General features: G+C 39.6%; 1 protein-coding gene across 1 annotated transcript in view; it reads left to right on the forward strand.

Moving 5' to 3' along the window:
- TRIP4 (thyroid hormone receptor interactor 4) overlaps window positions 1–21,726 on the forward strand; it is a 50,570-nt gene extending 28,844 nt beyond the window's left edge. The window contains exons 12-13 of the mRNA XM_040226717.1: window positions 15,144–15,249; window positions 21,417–21,726. Coding sequence (XP_040082651.1) covers window positions 15,144–15,249; window positions 21,417–21,484 — 174 coding nt within the window. The 3' untranslated portion in view covers window positions 21,485–21,726. The remainder of the gene's footprint in view (window positions 1–15,143; window positions 15,250–21,416) is intronic.

Raw genomic sequence — 21,726 nt, forward strand, 5'->3', positions numbered from 1 at the left:
CACCTTAATTTTCTCAGTTAATTCTTTGTTTTTCAGAAACTCTTAATTGCCTTTCATTATTAATTAAGTGTCTGCTTAGAAAAAAGAAGAAAAACCAAGGACTTTCCTGGTGGTCCAGTGGCTGAGACTCCAAATTCCCAATTTGGAAAGCACGGGTTTGATCCCTGGTCAGGGAACTATACCCCACGTGCCACAGCTAAGACCCAGGGCAGCCAAATAAATTAAAAAAACAAAAAAACTGTTCCCATCCATCTCATTTTTTCTGTTCGTTCCTCACAGGCTTTAGCCAATAGTTAATATCCCTCTATTTTTCTGTATTTCAGTTCCTTGTGGATTGCCTCCTCAGCCCTTTTCTGATTACTTTGTGTTTGTGAGTGTAATGCTTTCATTTGGTATGAATTTTGACTCCGGCCCTTTTGTTTTGCCCTTAGTACCTGATCTAGACCTAGGCAAAACTGCAGATACATGAAGGCCATTTGTTTTCCATACCCTTGTGCCAATTCTGTCTATGGACGTTTTGCCCATTTTTTCAGTGTCTTCTTTCCTCTCCTCTCCTCCATTTTTCCTTTTTTTTCATTCTAAAAATAATAATTGTAAAAATTCCTTATGTTGATGTAGACGTCACAGTTTTAGAGATCCATGAAGAGCTTAATATCACTTGATATATCATATTTCCTTCATAGGATTGCTGCATTCTCAAAGAGAACACAGGAGCATCTGGCCCAGTGTGTGGTGGGTTTTGGCCAGGGGCCTTCCTTTATTATCTCATTTGTTGATCAGGCAGACCACCACTTGATTCAAGGTCAAATGAATTCAGTTTCTAGGCAGTTAACCAATCTTCTTTCTGCCACAAATTTGTGTTGAGAAGGGTAGGAGGCTGTAATCCTAGTCTCTAGAGTACCACAAGGTTTATGGAAATTAGAAACTCAGTTAACAGAATAAATCTTTTTGGTTTCTCAAGAATTTCTCTATTTCAGTCAGCATGGTACCCCTCCTTGAGCTTATTTTCTATCTTTTATCCTGAGGATGATGAGGGCAGCACCCAGAAGTACATGTTCCATGTGTTCCCAGCTGGAGGTCCTGGCAACTCTTTATGAATTTTCCTGATGTGTATGACATTAGAGTATCCCCAAATGCCAGAAGCCACGAGACTTCCGTCAAACAGGAGCCCCATGTCTGTTTTCCCTATGGTCAGCTTTGCTGTGGCTTTTCCCCATTGTTTTTTTTTTTTCCCCCTTCTGTTTCTGAGAGTAGCACATGAATGTATCCAGAATTGATAATAGCTCTTTAGGGGATTATTTATTGGATAAGGCTCTTACCACTTTGGAAGTTTGTAGCTTTGGTATTTGGCTGTCTTTTGAAAAATGTCCCAAGCACCTTTGGTCATCCACCTGTCTCTGTTTGAGTTAGGGTTCTGTGATGTAAGAATTGTGATTGCCTAGTCTGTTTTACTAACGTTAGTCTCATTTTTTCAAGAATGAGTTGAGAGTTTAGGAATAATAGCTCTAGACTAGCATTTCCCAAACCATTCCATGGCATAGATGTTCTCTGGGGAAAAAGAAGGGAAGGAGTAAGGGGTTTCTTGCATAGTAAGGGGTGGATGCATAGAAAATTTATGCAGATTTGGAAAAATTTTTTAATTTAATAAATTTATTTGTTTGCTGCAGAATTTCTCAGAGCCCTTAATGTGCTAGTGTCCATTATAACTCTCTGAAGTAATTCTCTGATTTATTTGATCAATATAGTATACAGTATTCTCATAGCTTTTTGACCACAACCCCACCCCTTGCCACCCACCCCCCCGTATTTACATACCAGTATCTTGTGGTATATATAGTTAGCAAGTGCTGGTCTAAATACATTTGAGGTTTTCTTGGTCCTCATAGATCAGCTCACTGAGGGACAATAATCCAGGAAGCAGTTTCTTGACCTATGTCTTCTTTCTGTGTCTTCATGCTCATTCCTCATCACCAAGCTGAATTGCATTTTCTTTGAAAACCTGTGTAGAGCTAGTAATTTTTATTTTAACCGAAACTAATCTCCTTTGTGACTTGGGACCATATTTTATCTCTCCATCTTGTTCCTAAGTTTTTTCGTCCCCAAAGGAAGTCAGTAATTTACTTCCTGAGCTTTCATTCTTGGCCTTTCTTTGATAAGTTAAAGTACACTATTTTGGGCATAGTGTGATTATTTAGTTCCTTAAAAGAAATAACAGAAAAGGTTTTATTGGTGGTTGTTTAAAATCAAGTGCACTACACTATAAGTGGCTTTAGAAATATGTGCTTAAAATGCTTTCCCCTGAGCGAAGAACTTGTCTTCCTTTTATCTTCTAAAAGTAGTATGGCTGGCATGGCTGATTTGTGCCAGGAAAAAATCCTACTAGACTGTCGGTTGTCCTGAGTAATGGCCACAGATCAACCTAAACAAGTTAGGAGCAATGCAGAAAAGGCTGTAGCCTCAACTCAGGAAAGAAAGGTAGGTGAGAGCAGTCTAGTTAAGACTTCTGTATTCCCCTGGAAGCAGCCCATGCTTTGCCAGGGTTTTATCTGCCAGCAGCAGATGTAAGCTCTCAAAAACAGCAGGGAGGATGTTGACTGCAACAGTGCATCAAGGCTGTGGTTTGTAACCTCAATAGTAAGGCAGTTAAAACCTTTTTTTTTTCTTTTTTAACAAAGACATTTTGATTGCCAAATCTATAACCATTAGCAGCTGTGGTTTGAACAGTTCTCTAGACCTAACAAGTTTTCAAACAGAAAGTTGAGTTGGAGGCTTTTGTTTCTCTGTGTCTGTGTTGTGTTTGTGATATTTATATCTCTGCCTTGAATAGAAAATCTGATTTGTCTGAAATCTCTGAGGTCATTGATTATTCCACTTCTATACTGAATCCATTCCTCTCCTGCTAGCTTACTGATTTTTCAGTCCATTTGATCTTAAGGCTTTTGTAAGAGCCAAGATCCTGTATTTAAAGAATTAATGCTGGACCAGTTCTATTGCTGGGTTCCTATAAATTGACATCAGCAAAGTAAGTACTGTTTTCCAGTGGGGAAGAGAGTCTTACTTTTTCCATTTTCTGTAAGAGTATCCATGTGATACAGATCTTCAGGAAGATTGCATATATCATTCCATCAGCTTGTATCACCAAAGGGTTGTCTGTAAGACATGAGAGGTGAGAAATTAAATAGTAGTCAATATTCAGACCAGGCATTGGCATTGAAAAATGGAGAATCCTCAGATTCCCTTTTAAATTATGTGAAAGTGTTTTCTCTGTTTTACTAAGAAAACCTGCCAGTTCATAGTCTTAGCATGTATGGTTTCTAAGGCATCTTGAGGGCTTCCTCTCAGCCCCAACAAAGAGGGGAACTGTGTCTGCAATGACTAGCCCAGTCAGCCCTAGGCAATTTTTTAAGATCTCAACTCACTTGAGGGAGACAGGGAATGTATTTTCGGAGTTCTCATGAAGACTAGAACATTTCCTTGAGTTTTTAGGTCAGAACAGACTGTCTTTTGAGTTGTTTGCAACCTGGATATCAAGTACCCACTTGATGAGGTGAGGACAACCATGTACGTTTTAAAATAATCCAGGAAGCATTATGCCTCCTGTTGTACTTATCCTGAAGAGAAGAAGGGGATATGAACACTTTTCTGTGCATTTATATGAATTCTTTAATGTGTATCTTTTCATCTGAAAATGAACATATAATTAAGATTTTCTTTATTATTTATACATTAATCAGTGCTTGAGTACCTTTGTTTTAGGCACTAAGAGAAACAAAAAGGTGTATCAGCCATGGGTTCTGTTCTCAGAATGTTTGAAAGACCACCAGGTAGATAAGATATATCTGCAACCAGATTTATAAACAGCCAAATAACAAAATAGAAAGCAAAGATAACTGTCTTAAGAGAAGTAAAGACTGCCTCTGAGGAGTTTAAAGGAGAGAGAGGTTGCTTCCAGCTAGGAGGAGGACTTTATTAGGAATGTGGCTTCTTTTTAGTTTTCCCCATGGGGACTCAGTATTTCTTCAGGATAAACTCTGAGAAGTAGAACTTAGAGTCTGAGGTACATACCTTTAAAAGTTGTTACAAACTGCTAAGTTACCATTCTTTTTTCCTTCAAGTTACCACTCTTAAAGAAAAATCTAATTTAAAATTCTGCCAATGTTGTGAGTCTTTCCTATACTAATATCCTAACCAAAACTGATTATTAATAGTCAATTTAATGTTTACTAATAAAGTGGGTGAAAACTGTATTTTGTTATTTTCATTCAATTTTCCTAACCATTTGGTGACATTTTTGGTAAAGAATCCACGTGCAATACGGGAGACCTGAGTTTGATCCCTGGGTTGGGAAGATCCCCTGGAGAAGGAAATGGCAACCCATTCCAGTATTCTTGCCTGGTGAATCCCCGTGGACAGAGGAGCCTGATGGGCTGCAGTCCATGGGGTTGCAAAGAGTCAGACATGACTGAGCAGTTAAACACAAGCATACAATCATCTTTTCAAATATTTACTGGCCATTTATATATTTATTTTTATTGAAGAATAGTTGATTTGTGATGTATTAATTTTGGCAGAGTGACTCAGTTAACACATGTATTTATTCTTTTTAATATTCTTTGTCAATATGGCTTATGCCAGGATCTTAAATATAGTTTGCTTTGCTATATGTTAGGACATTGTTGTTTATCCATTCTATATGTAATAGTTTTTGTCTACTAACCCCAAACTTCCAGTCCATACCCCCTCCACGCTCCTTCCCCTTTGGCAACCACAAGTATGTCTGTGTGTCTGTTTTGTAGATAGGTTCTTTGCGGCATATTTTAGGTTCCACAAGTAATCCCTGGTAGCTCAGCCGGTAGAGAATCTGCCTGCAATGCAGGAGACTCGGGTTCTGTCCCTGGGTCAGGAAGATCGCCTGGAGAAGGAAATAACAAACGACCCCTGTATCCTTTCCTGGAGAATCCCATGGACAGAGGAGCCTTGTGGGCTGCAGTCCATGGGGCTGCAGAGAATCAGGCATGACTGAGTGACTCACTTTGGTGTGGTGGTGGTGGTTTAGACATTAAGTCGTGTCCGACTCTTGCAACTCCATGGTCTATAGCCTGCCAGGCTCCTCTGTCCGTGGGATTCTCCAGGCAAGAATATTGGAGTGAGTTGCTAGTTCCTTCTCCAGAGTGACTCACTTTAGGTTCCACATATAAGTGATATCATACAGTATTTGTCTTTCTCTTTCTGACTTACTTAGTACAGTGATCTCTTGTTGCATCCATGTTGCTGCAATTGGCATTATTTTACTCTTTATGGCTGAGTATTCCCTTGTATATGTATATACAATTACATATCATTTGTGTGTCTATATATAGTACATCTTCTTTATTTACTCATCTGTCGATGGACACTTAGGTTGTTTCCATGTTTTGGCTATTGTGAACAGTGCTGCTATGAACATAGGGTGCATATATCTTTTTGAATTATTGTTTTGTCTGGATGTATGCCCAGGAGTGGGATTGCTGGATCATCTGATAATTCTGTTTTTAGTTTTCTGGGGAACCTCTCTAGTGTTTTGAATAGTGACTGCACCACTTAATTCCCACCAACAATGTAGCAGGATTCTCTTTTCTCCACACTTTCTCCAGCATTTGTTATTTGTAGACTGTAGTCTACAGTAGTCAGAATGATGGCCATTCTGACCAGTGTAAGGTTGTGGCTCATTACAGTTTTGACTTGCATTTCTCTAATAATTAGCAGTATTGAACATCTTAGGATTGTGGCTTTTGAATTAGCCTTGAAGTGTAGTAATAATAAAAACTATCACTTTTTGATTAGTTATTATGTGCCCAACCTATTATGTTATTTTTTAATCCTCATAACAACTTGATACCAAACAAAGTATCAGTACCCCTCTTTTAGAGAGGAAAGAACTTAAGACTCAAAGTTAAAATAACTTGGGTACTGTCAATCAGTAAATGGTAGAATTGGAGTTTCTGTTTAAGTCTTCCTACTTATAGATAGAAAAGCATATTCTAAGGAGAGAGTAATGTGAGGTGAGAAGTCATGAGCCTGTATGGAGAATAATAGCAGACCAGTTTGTTGAATGGAAATGTATGCTGTGGTCAGATGGTAGATAACTTTGAGGATAGGCTGCAGAGGTTAGACTTTCTCTCTAGTCAGTTGTGGGATGGGAAGGGATGTTTTGAAAATCACTGGAGCCAGAAAATGAATATGGCAGCAATGTGCAAGGTGAATTGTGAAGAGACTAAAGGTAGGAAGTCTAGTGAGAAGGCTCTTGTCATTCTGGTTGAATATATTTTTAAAGTCTGTTCTAGAGACTTTCCTGGCAGTCCAGTGGTTAAGACTTTGCATTCCAGTGCAAGGGGTACAGGTTTGATCCCGGGTCAGGGACTAAGATCCCACATGCCTCTCTGCCAAAAAACGGAAAACAGAAACAGTATTGTAACAAATTCAATGAAGACTTTGAAAAATGATCCACATCCAAAAAAAGAAAAAAGTTCTTTAAAAAAATCTGTTCTAGGAAATGCCTGTGGAATTAGACAGAAGGGGTGGGGACAAATGCAAGGTTTTATGCAGGTAGATTCGGTCACTTAATATGACACCTTCAAGTTACCTGTAAGTAAACTCAGACTTGCCTGGCTGCTCAGTGGCAAAGAGTCCACCTGCCAATGCAAGAGGTGCAAATTTGATTCTTGGGTTGGGAGGATCCCCCAGAGAAAGAAATGGCAGCCCACTCCAGTAATCTTGCCTGAGAAATCCAACTGATGGAGAAGCCTGGTGGGCTATAGTCCATGGGGTCTCAAGAGTCAGACACGACTTGCAACTGAACAGCAACACCACCACCACCACCCAGGCTTAGAGAGAAAGCAGTCTGTTTGATCTAGAAGGAATCTGCTGTAACTTTACAATCTTGCTGTCTTTCTTCAGTCTGTTGAAAGGCTTCTTAATTTGTCAAGTATACTGTATGAACCAAGAGGCAAATTATCTTCTAATTTAAGATTTTATTGCTCAAAATATTATATAACCACACATTCAACAAGCATTTATTGACCATTGTGTCATGTGCAGGCACTGTGCACATTAAGAATCCAGAGTTTTAACAAGATATTCCGTCTTCTCTTGATCTTTTAAGTCTGCTGCAAGAGACTGTGACAAGAAAACCCAACTATGATAATTATCATATGTCCAAAGGAATACATAAAGGAGGAGATCTAACTCCTAACTCACCTTGACTGGAGGCAGGTGGGGAGGGTTACTAAAAAAGGCGATCCTTGAAGAGAGCAGAATTTATATCTTCCTCAACGTACTATCCTGTATCTTCATGCTTATGTCCATCATGAGAGTTCTGTTCATTCTTTGAAAGAGCAAAGAGTTCTTTGTTCATTGCCTCCTGTAGAGTCTTTCGTGACCTCAGCCTATTTCCTCCCTGACAGGGTTAATTGCATCCTTCTCTGGGCTCCTGTGTTCATATTTCTATTTACATCTTTAACCTTTTTTTCCCCTATAATTATATATTCACATGTCGTTCCTTTAGATCACCATCTGTGTCTAACCCTGTTATCTCCAGTGCCCTAGCATATAGCCTGATGTATAGTAGGTGTTCATTTAATGGTGATAACAATAAATTGAGGGGCAGGCATTGGTTGGTAAGTGAGAAGCCTTAAATGCCATGTGAGGGAATTTAGTATTCTGAAGGCACTTTAGAAAAATTGTTTTGACAGAAGTAGGAAGGAATGGACTAGATGGGGCAAGCTGAAAACAAGTAGATAATTTAGGAAATTATGATTTTCCAGGTGGAGGCATGATGGAGGCTGGCAGCAATGCTCTGGCTGTCAAGTTGGAAAGAAAGGACCAGATGATTGGAATGTTTAGAAGATAAAGTCTGTAGGACTTGGTGATTTGATTGGCTGTGAAGGGTGAGAGAAAGAAGTCCAGGTTAGATTTTGGTTTCTAGCTGTGGTGAGGGGTAAATGGTAGTACCATTAGTCTGCATTGGTTATACATGAGAAGTGAAGTTGCTCAGTAGTGTATGACTGTTTGCGATCTCATTGACTCTAGCCTACCGGGCACCTTCATCCATGGCATTTTCCAGGCAAGAGTACTGGAGTGGGTTGCCATTTCCTTCTCCAGGGGATCTTCCCGACCCAGGGATCGAACCCAGGTCTCCAGCATTGCAGGCAGACGCTTTAACCTCGGAGCCACCAGGGAAGTGTACAGAAGAAAAGAATTTTCTTTTAAGGAAAATGACTTTTTATTTATTTAATTTTTATGATTTATTTTGGCTGTGCTGGGTTTTTGATGCAGCGCCTGGGCTTTTCTAGAATGCATGGGCTTAGCTGCCTTATGTGAGATCTTAGTTCCCTGATTAGGAATCGAACCCAGGCCCACTGCATTGGGAGCATGAAGTCTTGTCCACTGAACCACCAAGGAAGTCCCTGAAAATGACTTTTTGAAATAAAGGAGCTGTAGCAAAGAAAACCGGTATTGTAGCCGTGAAGGAGAGTGGTTCTGTAGTATGAATTGTGCACATAATACAAAAATCAGTAGTACAAAAATTTAGAGCCATACAAAAATCTCTTTTTCTGTGATTTTTCATTTGGATTGTTTAAATATTTTAATCTGTTTGTTTCTAAAAGACAAAACTCCCTTTATTTGATAAAGGGGTATTGTTGCTGTTAATAACACTGTATTACTTGATAATGATCTTACCTTGATATGTCAACTCATGTCAAAGGATTCTGTGAACTCTGCCTCAGTAGTTGTTCCCAGCTGAGTCAGACCAGCCATTGGGAGATAAAAATATAAAGTCAGCAGAGCCCTTAAAACAAGAGGAGTCCTAGCATTCTGAGATATTAGGGTAGATTTGAATGGTTAAGGCCTTACAATGTAGTATCTGCATGTGCGCTCAGTCATGTCTGACTCTTTGTGACCCCACAGACTGTAGCCTGCCAGGCTCCTCTGTCTAGGGGATTTCATGCCTTCATCCGTGGCATTTTCCAGGCAAGAATACTGGAGTGGGTTGCCATTTCCTCCTCCTGGGTCCGGGGATCTTCCTGACCCAGGGATTGAACCTTGCCAGGTGGATTCTTTACCACTGAGCCACTTGGGATTAAGAGCAATTTTCTTTTGGTTCTTACTAGTTAGAGTGAAAGCCTGCTCTATGAAAATTAAGACCAACAATAATTGTTACAAATGGATGATTTTCATTTTGGTCTCGAAGAATCAGGGCAGCAAAGTTATGAGGTTAATTTTAGAGAAAACATAAGTCCGTCTGTTCTCTTTTGTGTAGAGGTTCCAGTATAGATAGGATTCACAAGAACACAGAAAGTCACACGGGGAATTTTAATGGCAACCCACTCCAATTTTCTTGCCTGGAGAATCCCGTAGACAGAGGGACCTGGCGGGCTTCAGTCCATGGGTTTGCAAAGAGTTGGACACAACTTAGTGACTAAACAACAAATAAGGAAGGGACCAGGATACCAGCCTGTGTGGCTTCAGCCAGATCATCTTCCACAAGTGTCTGAAAGACTCCAAGCTGAATATCACCTATCCTTATTCCTCCCAATTGGCGCAAATATGAATGGTCTCTGTGGCACTGAGCTGGAACCCCTTGTATTTGGTATTGGGCACATGATTTGCACTGGGTACTGCACATGAGTTCAGCTATCCCACTTAGGGCCAGTTGGCATGATCTTTATCCACCTCCAGTCAAACATGCAGGAGTCATCTCATCAAAGTATCATGATCAATACATTAACTCTGATGTGAGAAAACGCTTATCCTACAGTACAGTGGGGCCCAGGGTACTACTTATCCTGTGAACACCTTGAATTGCTTTGAAGGAAAATGAGAACAACTTTTTTTTTTTTTTTTTTTTAATGAGGGCTGTTTATCAGAGAACACAGTTGCTTTCAGGATATACTTCTTTGGATCTGTTGTGCTTGTGGTCTTTTTATCAGACTCATTTCCTTCTCTCTTTCTGAGTATTATCACCTCAATCTTCTTGGAGTTGGTTTTCAGCTAACTAGATTTCAGAGCCTGATTTCATGTCCTATCTAGTTCCCCAAAGTTCAAACCAAGAAAACCTCCAGCAAACATACGTTCTTTGTCAATGAGTTTCTTCTTAACTGTTTCCTTTAGCTGTTAGTCCTTGGAGACAGGTGTAAGATTTACATGTGGGTCATCTGGGGATTTGTTGGGAAGAGTGACATCATGTAGGACTTTCTGATCATTTCAGTACAAGGATTAAATGGAGGCTTGTGGAGTTGGTGAAAATGCCCACTTGGCTCTGAGACTGCAGTGGTTGCCAAGAGCCACTAAACTTTTTTTTTTTTTTCCCCTCTTATGAAAATGGCAAGAGAAATATTTTCTAGATGGCTGGTCAACAGTTTCCCTCTGGAGAGGAGAAGAAAACGGCTGTTTAGTAGTTAATTACCTGTTACGTTAGCTATGAAACTTATGAGGCATGAAAGAGGAGGAAGCCCACCTCCCCCGCTCCTCAGGCTGGAAACCAGGTGATAGGAGTCATGTTGGTGAAGGCAGGAACAGCAGCAGCGTCCTGAGGAGTCTGTTACTGCATGTAAATGGTTGCTTTGAATTGCTTGGTCTTATAACCCTCATTCCCTAGCCTGTCTATTGCACTATCTCAGTGACCCTTAATCTAATATCCTCTCTAAATTAGATGCCATTGAGAGTTTATTTATGTTCTTCACAAATGTGAACCTTCTTTTTCTTAATTTACTCTTTCTCTAGGTCAGCTGCATTTTAGTCTTTTGACGCTCAAACCAAAACTCTATTTCTTGCAAGTCTCTGACTTTTTGGTGTTTAATGTGGTCTATTAGTGTCCAAGACTCAGTTTCAGAGATTATACATTTCTGCAGGTACAGGTTCTGCCAAGCTGGCTTCGCTTTAATGCATTTTACCATAAAAAAATAATCCCTTCTTCCAACACATAGGCCTTACTTTTCTTTATTCCCGTAGGCTTCTTTGCTCTTTAGCTCTGTTTCTTGTAAGCTTCCTGTTAGTAATAGAACTTGGAAACAGGAATATTCACATGAAACTTGGATTTAGATTCAATTGGGAAAGTTAATTTTAGTGTTCATCTTTATTAGAAGGCATGAATGGGTCCAGAGAACCACTTGTTGTATAATTTCATTTCTCCATCATTTTCCCCATTATTTGACATTTTCTGACTATGTTAATATATGTCAGGGTAGTTTTTATTAAACATAGGGCCTTACTGGCTACTTCCCAAGACACAAAAGTTCTAATTTAGCTTGAGGAATAACAGATTATAGACTAGTACCTGCTTTTAGCCAGAGTTTAGTCCTAAGAGTGTCCAGCTCCCAGCATGTATGTATTTAGCATGGTTAAGATAACCTAAAAGCACAGACTGGCAGTTTTTTTTTTTTAATCCAACAAATATTTATTGATTGCCTACCATGTGCCAGGCATGATTCCAGGTGCTAAGGAGTAAGCAAAACAAAGATCCTTGCCCTCTTGAAGCTTTTATCCTAGTAAGGAAAGTCCAAATTTTAAAAATTTAAATAAGTGAATTGGTGGTGGTTTAGTCACTAAGTCATGTCCAACTCTTGTGACTTCATGAACTGTAGCCCTTCAGGCCCCTTTGTTCATAGGATTTTCCAGGCAAGAATACTGGAGTAGGTTGCCATTTATGATGGTAAGTGCTGTAGAGAAAAAATAAAGAGATGGGGGCTAAGAATGCCGGAAGACCCACTACAAAGTTGACATTTGAACAAAGTTCTGAAGAAAGAAAGAGGAAACCAGGTCGATACCGAGCAGGGAAAGCATCCCAGGAAGAGGAGTAAATAAGTTAGTACAGACGTCCAGAGGCAGGAACAAGGAACCCTGTATAGCTGGAGTGGAAAGTGGGGGAGAGTAGCAGGAGAAGGCATCAGAGAGGAAGTGGGGGCCAGATTGTTTGGGGACCTGTTGGTCATAGTGGGGACCTGTACGTCATAGTGAGGACTTAGTCTTTTATTCTGACTGAGACAAAAAGCCTTTGGAGAGTTTTAAACTTTGGAGTGACTTGATCCAGTATATTGAATATGTTTAAGAAATAGCGCAGACTGCTGTGATGTGAATAGACAAGGGGAAGGTTAAGGGCAGAAACAGACAGGCCATGAGGAGGCTATCGAATCCAGAGAGACATTGTGGTGGCCTGGACCAGGGCAGTAGCGCTGGGCGTCTTAAGAAATGGTGGGGTATTGAGTATCTTTCGAAAGTAGAGTTAACAGGATTCCCTGAGGGTTGGTTATGAGGTTCTTGACCTGAACAACTGGAAAGATTAGAATAGCTATTTTAAAGGGATATGAATGAGAGAGGAGCAGGTTTGGAAAGAAAATCTAGGACCTTGATTTTTCTTTTAATTTTATTTTTATTGTGGTAAATATACATAATATAAAGTTAACCATTTTTAAGCATGCAGTTCAGAGGTGTTAAGTATATTCACAGTGTTGTGCAGCCATCCATGTTTAGAACTTTTTGTCATCTCAGACAGGAACTCTGTACCCATTAAACAGTAATTCCTCTTTCCTCCACACTCCCCCCAGCCCCTAGTAACCTCTATTGTACTTTCTTTCTCTATGAATTTGTCTTTTTTTTTGGCTATGCAGCTCAGCTTGCGGGATCTTAGTTCCATGATCAGGGATTGATCCCAGGCTCTAGCAGTGAAAGCACCAAATCCTAACCACTAGACTGCCAGGGAACTTCCAAACTTGTCTATTCTAAGCATCTCACATAAGTAGACTCAGAATATTTGTTCTTTTGTGTGTGGTTTATTTTACTTAGCATAATTTTTCTAGGTTCATTCATGGTGTAGCATGTATCAGAATTCCATTCCTTTTGAAGGCTGAATAGTATTCCATTGTGTGTATATGCCATGTTTTGTTCAATCTGTCTATTGTTAGACATTTGGATTGTGGAAACTACTGACTGTTGTGAGTAATGCTGCTTTGAACATTGGTATACAAATATCTGAATCCCTGCTTTCAATTCTTTGAGTATACCTGCTGCTGCTAAGTCGCCTCAGTCATGTCCGACTCTGTGCGACCCCATAGATGGCAGCCCACCAGGCTCCCCTGTCCCTGGGATTCTCCAGGCAAGAACACTGGAGTAGGTTGCCATTTTCTTTTCCAATGCATGAAACTGAAAAGTGAAAGTGAAGTCGCTCAGTCATGTCCGACTCTTAGCGACCCCATGGACTGCAGCCTACCAGGCTCCTCCGCCCACCTAGAAGTAGAACTTATTTGGCAGCATGGAAATGAAAGATGACCTTTAGAAGAACCGTTCTGGTGGAATGATGGAAGAAAAGCCTCTTTATAGTCACTATAAAGTGAGAGGCAAAGTGTACAGATAATCTTTTAATGAATTTTGTTGTGAAGGGAACCTGAAAATGGGGCAGTAGCTGAAGGAGAATGTGGGATCTGGGGAGTTTTTGTTTTATGACAGACATTATAGAAAGAGTGTTTGTTAACGGGATTGATCCAGTAGAGAGAGAACATTTATTGATGCGGAAGAAAGAGGAGTGAAATGGCTTGTCGTTTTGGAAAACTACTGTAAACAGAGCTGTAAAGTCCTGGCAGGTTTGTTCTCTGCCTCAGCATTCTCTGAGACACAGAGAAGAGAGAGCAGGAAAATCGAAGAGATATGAATTGTGACTGTTGCTACTTCGGCATCTGTAGAATTAGGTTTAAAGATCTTGATGGCAGCCTCTGGTTTTATTTGTGCCTTAAGCACCTCAACGGTAACAGCTGGGCCCCACTTTTCTTTGACTTCTAAAGATCCAAAGGGTAAGGAAAAAAGAAAGTTTCTCCTTCCATCTTCATTTTTTAAAAAATGCATTTTATATATTTATTGACTGCCCTGGGCCTTGGTTGCTGTGCGAGGATTTTCTCTAGTTGCGGCGAGCAGGGGCTACTCTGTAGTTGCCTTGGATGGGCTTCACATCATGGTCACTTCTCTTGCTGTGGCGCATAGACTCTAGGGCACACGGTCTCAGTAATTGTGGCTCGATGGCTTAGTTGCCCCACAACATGTGGAATCTTCCCACACCAGGAATTGAACCTGTGTCCCCTGCATAAGCAGGCGGATTCTTAACCACTGGACCACCAGGGAAGTCCCGACATTTGACTTTTCTTCCTTATTTCACTGAAACCTCCATTTTTACTTTAGAGCCTTAGATCTTTACAGGATACATCTTAGCAGGTAAATAAGAGTGGAAAATAATTTCACAATTTCTCATTACCAGGAGAAAGGTTACTTTGGTAGTGAAGTCTGACCCATGGCCATAGTCAGCTTTAGAGTCGTATTTATCGAAAATGCTAAACACAAGACATCCCAAGATAGGAAATGTTGAAATACCAAGTCAGTTGCACATTGCTGGAGAGCACTTTTCTGCCAACACCCACTTGTTCCTTAAGTTGTGATTGTGTGGCCAGATATTCTTACTCTAGTTTCTGTGTCTGTCTTTGCAGAAGAATAAAAGTCCTAAGAATTTACACAGATTCATTTTGTGATAGGAGCTCCAAAGGAGGCTTCTAAATTATTTTCAGAATTGCTCTACTGTTACCTTTTCACCCTAAGTGAGTCTGGAATGTGTCCAGCAAAACAACTTTGGCAGGTTCATACCTTTCAGAATGAATCATCTTCCTTCCCTTTAGTGAGAGAAGGGCCCTGTTGATCGTTTCTGGCAGAATTTCCACAAATGTTCTATTTTTCTTAAACCTTCCAGTGTTTCACTTGAGCTGAATCTGGAGGTGGGTACCTGATGTTCCTACAGGAGACCTCTGAATCTCCCAATTCACAGTTGCTTATATTGAAAGATTAGTCAGTTTTGATTCTCTGGAAAGATGTCAAACATCTTTTTTTAAGAAGTTGTTTCCATTATAGGAAGTCACAAATGGTGGGCAAAAGACTGTATAAGAATACTGTGCTAAAGCTTGGGGGAAAGTGGAAGGTTTGTTCTTGCTTGTTGAGCATTATCGTCTTTACCTGGCTATGTAATGCAGAGTACTACCATCAGAATATTGAGGTGGATTCTGGGACATCCTTTGACCTCCTTGAAATTCAGTTTGTCCCAACTAGCATGAACTTTTAATTTTTATATTTTGCAGTATCCAGACATAAGTCAAGAAGAATCTGATTCTCCGTTTGTTTTCATCTGCACAAATCCCCAGGAAATGATTGTGAAGTTTCCTATTAAAGGAAATCCAAAAATCTGTAAGTCACAAGCTTCGATGGTCTATTTTTTTTTATCTTGAATCTCACTTGTTTAACTTAAAATTTTTTTCTCTTTTTATCCTGTTCCATATCATCTCAAATACTTGAAGAATTAGAAAAATCTTATTTATCATATTCCTGAAACTAGTACAACATTGTTAATCAACTGTTTAATATTAAAGTTACTGTTAATTTAAAAAATTCTTTTTATCAATAACTTTAATGTTAGGTTAACTACAGTATAGCCTTTCTGAAGCATACCTTGATCCACAATTATTGGTATATGAGTGAATCACTCTAAACTTCCAGTTAGGACCCCATTACCTTTAAAATACTACTTGTAAGCCAAAAGAGTACATTTGCCCCACTGTACTGTTCTTAACCGTTGTTCCTCAGTATTCAATCCAAGAATAAGACTTAACTTTTTGGAGGTACCACTTCCTACTATTGGTTTGATTAATGGCCCCAGAGGTCTGCTCTAGCCCTCTTGCTTTTCATCCTCTTTTTGAAACTTCTTGATGGTTTTCTTTTCTGTAATGTTTGCTTTTGTGTGTTTGTGATTATAGTACCCTCTGCATGTTCACTTTTTAGGAAGTGCTTATGACTTGATTCTTTCCACTTCCACCCCATCTTCAACTCCCAACTTCTCTGTTTAGTCATATACCAGGTTCTTCTATATCCAAGCAATCTCAAGAAACACAGAGTGGTGTTCTCTCTTACTTACTTTTAAACACAACATGAACAGCTCTCCCATTTGCTTGCTTATGTCAGTTACTGTTCTGTGCCTTTGTGACATTGCTTTCCCATTGTGTGGATTGGATGCTCCTAGGACATGCGTTGTTGTCAGCTGTCCACAGGGCTACCTGACCTTGTGCCTCAGTTCCGTTCAGTCCAGTCGCTCAGTCGTGTCCAACTCTTTACGACCCCATGAACTGCAGCACGCCAGGCCTCCCTGTCCAACACCAACTCCCAGAGTTTACCCAAACTCATGTTCATTGAGTTGGTGATGCCATCCAACCAACCATCTCATCCTCTGTCGTCCCCTTCTCCTCCTGCCTTCAATCTTTCTCAACATCAGGGTCTTTTCAAATGAGTCAGCTCTTCGCATCAAGTGGCCAAAGTATTGGAGTTTCAGCTTCAACATCAGTCCTTCCAATGAACATCCAGGACTGATCTCCTTTAGGATGGACTGGTTGAATCTCCTTGCAGTCCAAGGGACTCTCAAGGGTCTTCTCCAACACCACAGTTCAAAAGCATCAATTTTTCAGTGCTCAGCTATCTTTATAGTCCAACTCTCACATCCATACATGACTACTGGAAAAACTTTGTGCCTGAGGACCAACTATTTTATAAATCTGTTCTGTGGAGAAGTAATTCTTAGAGGGTAGTGTAAATAAAAATCACCTACAGAGCTGTTAAAACACAGATTCCTGGGCCCTCTCTCAAGTAATAGTAATGCTCTTGGTTAGCTGACTACACAATGGATAATACTGCTTTTGGGCACAAAATGAAATGCTTGGAGTATGATTTAGATGAATGTATATTCACTCCAAAATTCAGGCAACTCTGATGATTTATGAAACATATTCTTGAGATTTCCCACAAGTCAGAAAATCTGAACATAAGTTGCCCTTGACTTATACAAATTATTTACTTAATACTTTACCTGCACTGTTAGCCAAGCGGCCCTGGAAATTCTTTTTCTTTCTTCTTAACTATTTAGGATTTAAATCTTCCTTTTTTTCTCCTTTTTAAATTGTGAAATTATACCCCTTCCTACTCTGCTCTGTTCTTGCCTTCCCTTTGGCCCTGAGGGCAACACTGGTGGTCAGGCTTCTCTCCCAGACCCACTGCTGTTTGATCTTTAGTTCCAGTTACCTTTTCAGAGCTTCCTCCCTATCTTGGTTCTCATCTACTGCTTAAACTCTTGTGAGAAAATGTTCTGTGTAAACAGAGTTTATATATTTCTCTGAAATGTTTTAACTTCAGTACTTTATCATCTCAGAGATTCACCTTCAGCACATTTATGACCGTGGTTTTTATCCACAAGGTTTAATAGGGGGTGGAGTGAGTGGTAATCTTAAGAGAAAGCTTTTCCCTGTTGCATCTATTGGTTAAAAGCTTTAAAAAAGCCAAAATGGGCTGTGTGCTTCAGGGACAGCAGGGCTGAAAAAAACTCTGAGACTGCAGCTTTTCCCATGGTAGACCAAGCAAGGTAAAACATGGGTCAGAAACAGTAGGTAAGTGGGTGAGTTGGGTGTGGGGCAAGAATAGAATGACCAATCCCCATGTTTCAGAAAAAGATTTTCTGTTGAGAGGGAGCAAGCCAGAGGATTTAGTCTGGTGTAAAGTTTTCATTCCTTCCAACTCTTCATTCCTTGATCCTTCATTCATCTTTACTATCTTTAAAAACCTTAACACTTTGTCAGAACTTCCTTCCCTTAGGCCATAGAGGCCCACCTCCAGTAGTTGACAGCTGGAAAAGTCCTTATCCCAGTGCCATAGGGAAAAATACATACTTGGCTGTTAATTTGGAATGCTTCACATTTTCTTCTTAGAATACTGTTACATGAAGTGGTTAAGTTCCATGGTATTAATAATATTAGTAGTCCAGTTACAATTCTTTGCCTTAAATATTTTTTCTTATGTGATGGCTTAGGAATTTAGCCACTCTTCATAGATTAGTTCTATGAGAAATTTATCCTAAGTTGCAAACTTCTGACTTGCAAATAAACTTCTACAATATAACATATTTACGTGTTGTATCGTGTGTGTGTGTGTGTGTATGGTTTAAATTAAAAGCATATATTTTTATTTATTTTTGGGGGCATGTAAACTTGAGTTTGCTTGACCTGGGGATAATTGTGCTTCTTGAAGTTAAAATAATTCACAAAACAGTGCACAATATGAAATCACTTGGCTATGTGTCTCCTCAAATTAAGAAATGCAAAACGGTTAAGTATAGTAGAATATGTAGGTTGAATGCTCAAAGAGATGAAGGAAATTTTTTACTTTAAATGAACTACATGCTTTAAATTCATGCAAATTCTGCCTTATATCGTATGCAAAGCTTGTGAAAATCCCTATGAGAGTTCTATCGATTGATGGCAAATAGTTTTTTCCCTTTTAACTTCTCCCCCATCTGCTGCATATGCATTTGATTTTCTTTTAGGCACCATGATTGAGGATGTGGTTTAACACTGAAATGCTGTGCGTACTAAATGTAAAAATATTGGGGAAATACAGAAACTAAGCATTATCACTCTGCTTTTAAGAGAGTATACTGTATATTACTGTAACTGGCCAGATCCCACATCTTAAAAAAACAGGCTAATCTAGAACTCAGAGTTCAGAGGGCATCCACAATAACTGCTTCTCCATGCAAGGAACCCCAGGTCCTGGCCTTCATTGCCCAGCTGACCTAAAGATTGCCACTACTGGTAGTCACTATGTTAGGAATGTAAAGAAGTTTTTAGTTGTAAGGAGCTCACAGATTGCTGGCACATGTTTGGTTTTCTTAGATTAGCCTAGGGGATGAAAAGGGGATGAAACACTTCTGAATCCCTGGGAGTGCCCTGGAAATCCTTCTTCCTTTCTATCTCCTTTCTCCTATCAGTTTTCCACTTTATGACATCATCATTGAAGCCAGAGATTAGTTTGCCTACCATTGAGTGCTTTCCTCCAATGGGTTGATCTTATCTGAGCTGGTCTCACTTGAGGGCTTTCACAATCAGACTGGAGTTTTATAAAAACAATATTTGGGATATTCTTATACAGGAAAGCTTTGAGAATGTGAAGAAAGTAATGTCTCTCTCTTTTTTTAAATATGAGGAGCCTGAAATAAATAGTTAAAAGTCTTGCCTAGAGATGCTGGTAAATTTGGTAAATTAAAACTACAACTGAGATAACTACGAAACACAACTCCCAAGCCTTAGCATAAATAATACAACTACTGTTAATTTTTCAGAGACCTCTGAACTTATGAAGCACTTGAATGTATTTTATTTCAATCAATTGTTTGATTAAATGATTTAGTGTATATAAAATACTTGGTATGGTGCTTCGTATTCAGAAAAGTACTTAGTATTGGCTGTAATCCTCTCAACAACTTTGTAAGTTATAGAAATTTTTTCTTCCTTTCATTTTATAGTTGAGTGAACAGGTTTACAGAAGTTGTATTTTGCTCAGGTCTTTCTACCTCTAGATTTCCTGCTTTTCTCACTTTTATCACATTGCCTCAGAAACAAAGTATTCCCATTTACATTTCATTTTTAGGCCAAAGTATCATAGAGCTGCAAAGGGCCTTCAGTACTGTGTAGTCCAGTTTCCTCACAGTATTGAAAAAGTTGAGGACAAGAGTGACTGGGTTACTTCCTCAAGGTCATACAGATAGGTAGTCTTAGAACTAAAACTGGGACCTGCATCTTCTAACTTAGTGCAGAGAATTGGAAGTCTGGAGTCCTAGATGGAATTCTAAGCTCTGTCCTAACTTGTTCTAAAAAGCTTAAGGAGAGGCAGTACTTCTTCGTACCTCTGAGTACCACCGCCTTTACAGTGAATACTCTTTTATGTTTATCTGATACCTGCTATTTTTGTTTACTTAGTAGTTCCCAAACCTTTACAGTAAAGGCTCTGAAATTTGCAGTGCCTGCTTTCTTTAGTTCATTTATTGGGCACCTACCATTTGGTGGTCACTAGGCTAGTCTTAGGGATACAAAGGCAAATTTGCCTCATAACAGGGCTTTTTGCCAGATTGCTGGCACATGTTTGGATTTCCAGCAAGGCAGCCTGGGGGATGAAAGAACTCCTAAGTCCCTGGGAATACTCTTATGTTTCTAAAGCCCAAATTAAAATCAGCATCATTGTGACTGTTGTGGACATCATTTAGGGTCTCATTAAATGATGGTTTCTAAGGAAGCCCAGAAAAGGAAGTAATGTTATTCCAAAGGCAGGTGTAGCCCTGGAGAGATGAGGAAGAAGAGAAGAATTAAGAAAACAGGAAACTTGTTAGATTGAAGTAATTTTTTTTTTTTCACACTCTCTTTGTGCAGTAGTCAGGACATGAATTCTTATCTTGGTTGGACAAATAAGGATACTGAAGTCCAGACAGATCAGATGACTTGTTTGTATCAGACAAAGGAATACTGGAACCTGGGTCTCTTAACTTCTTGTCCCGTGCTTCCTCTATTGCACCTGATTAGTGCGGCAAATGAAAATGATCGAGTACAAGGGGCCGGGGTTGTGGGTATAGGACTATAGTACACCCAGCTGCTTTTGTTTCGGTGTTTTTTGTTTATTTACTGCCAAGGCTGAACTGAACTATTTCTCTTTCCAGCATCAGCATCTCTATTGACTTAAATCAGACTTTTTGGGAGAAAGTCACCTGCCAGCTCTGTTCTCAGGCCAGACAGACAGGAACTCTGTTAAGTTTTTCCTGAGATGGGTATTTCTTAAGGCGGCTACCACTGAACTGACCTTTATCCTGGTAGATCTGAGAAGTCAGAGGTCGGAGACCACATCAGTGGAATACCTCTCATTAGGGTCACCTGGGACAGGAATGTTGCTTGTTTTCTAACTTTAACACTTAGAGGAGTCATACAGCCCATGACCTTTGCCCTTCTTAGCTGGTGATAGGGCCCCTTTGTTAGAAAAGCATTCATGTGGATTCTACCTCAGTGTTTCAAGTCACTCCCCCTATTAAGTCTGAGGCAGCAAAGGAGTGAATTGAATTGCTTTTCTCACTGTGAGGGAGATTCATGCATTATGCTCCGCCAGTTAACAGGTCAGAGGAATGAGTTTCCCACTGTGTGAAATGTCTTCCTTTATCATTATGTTTGTATTCTTTAAAAACTTGCCTTAGTATCAGACACTCCGGAAAACGTGTTTTTTTTTTTCCTAGTAACTACAGAATTAGAAATACTAACTCCTTCGATTCTTGCTGTGAATGCTCATTGTGTTGGTGCAGACGTTTGTGTGTCCCTGCACCCTGTTCCCACTGCTTCCTCATTCTTACAGAATGAAACTCTGAAGTTTGAAAGTGTCTGAGTCCTGGAGCAAGATAATTGAATGTGACAGGAACACAGTAACCAGAAGACCTGAGAGGCCATGAAAGATTTGCATTGCAAATATAAAAAATAAATAACGAGGCTTCTTTTTCTCCCTTACAGGGAAACTGGATTCCAAAATCCATCAAGGAGCAAAGAAGGGGTTAATGAAGCAGAATAAAGCTGGCTGACCCAGGAAAAAAGGAACTCTACAGCATAGTGGAGTTCTGTGTACTAAAATTGCTGTCCACTGATCTTTTGAAATTGAAGCAGTAGCAATCTAAGGACTTGGCATCAGGCTTTAAACTTTCTCTCAGAATTTAAACTCTTATCAAAATCTGTATATTTTTCTTAACGAGATTCTTACTATATGTAGTGGGTCAAAAAATCTTTGGATACATTATTTATAAAAACTTATTTTAAAAATTCTCAA

Source organism: Oryx dammah, unplaced genomic scaffold, assembly GCF_014754425.2.
Source record: "Oryx dammah isolate SB20612 unplaced genomic scaffold, SCBI_Odam_1.1 HiC_scaffold_26, whole genome shotgun sequence".
In the NCBI taxonomy this organism is placed as follows: Eukaryota; Metazoa; Chordata; class Mammalia; order Artiodactyla; family Bovidae; genus Oryx; species Oryx dammah.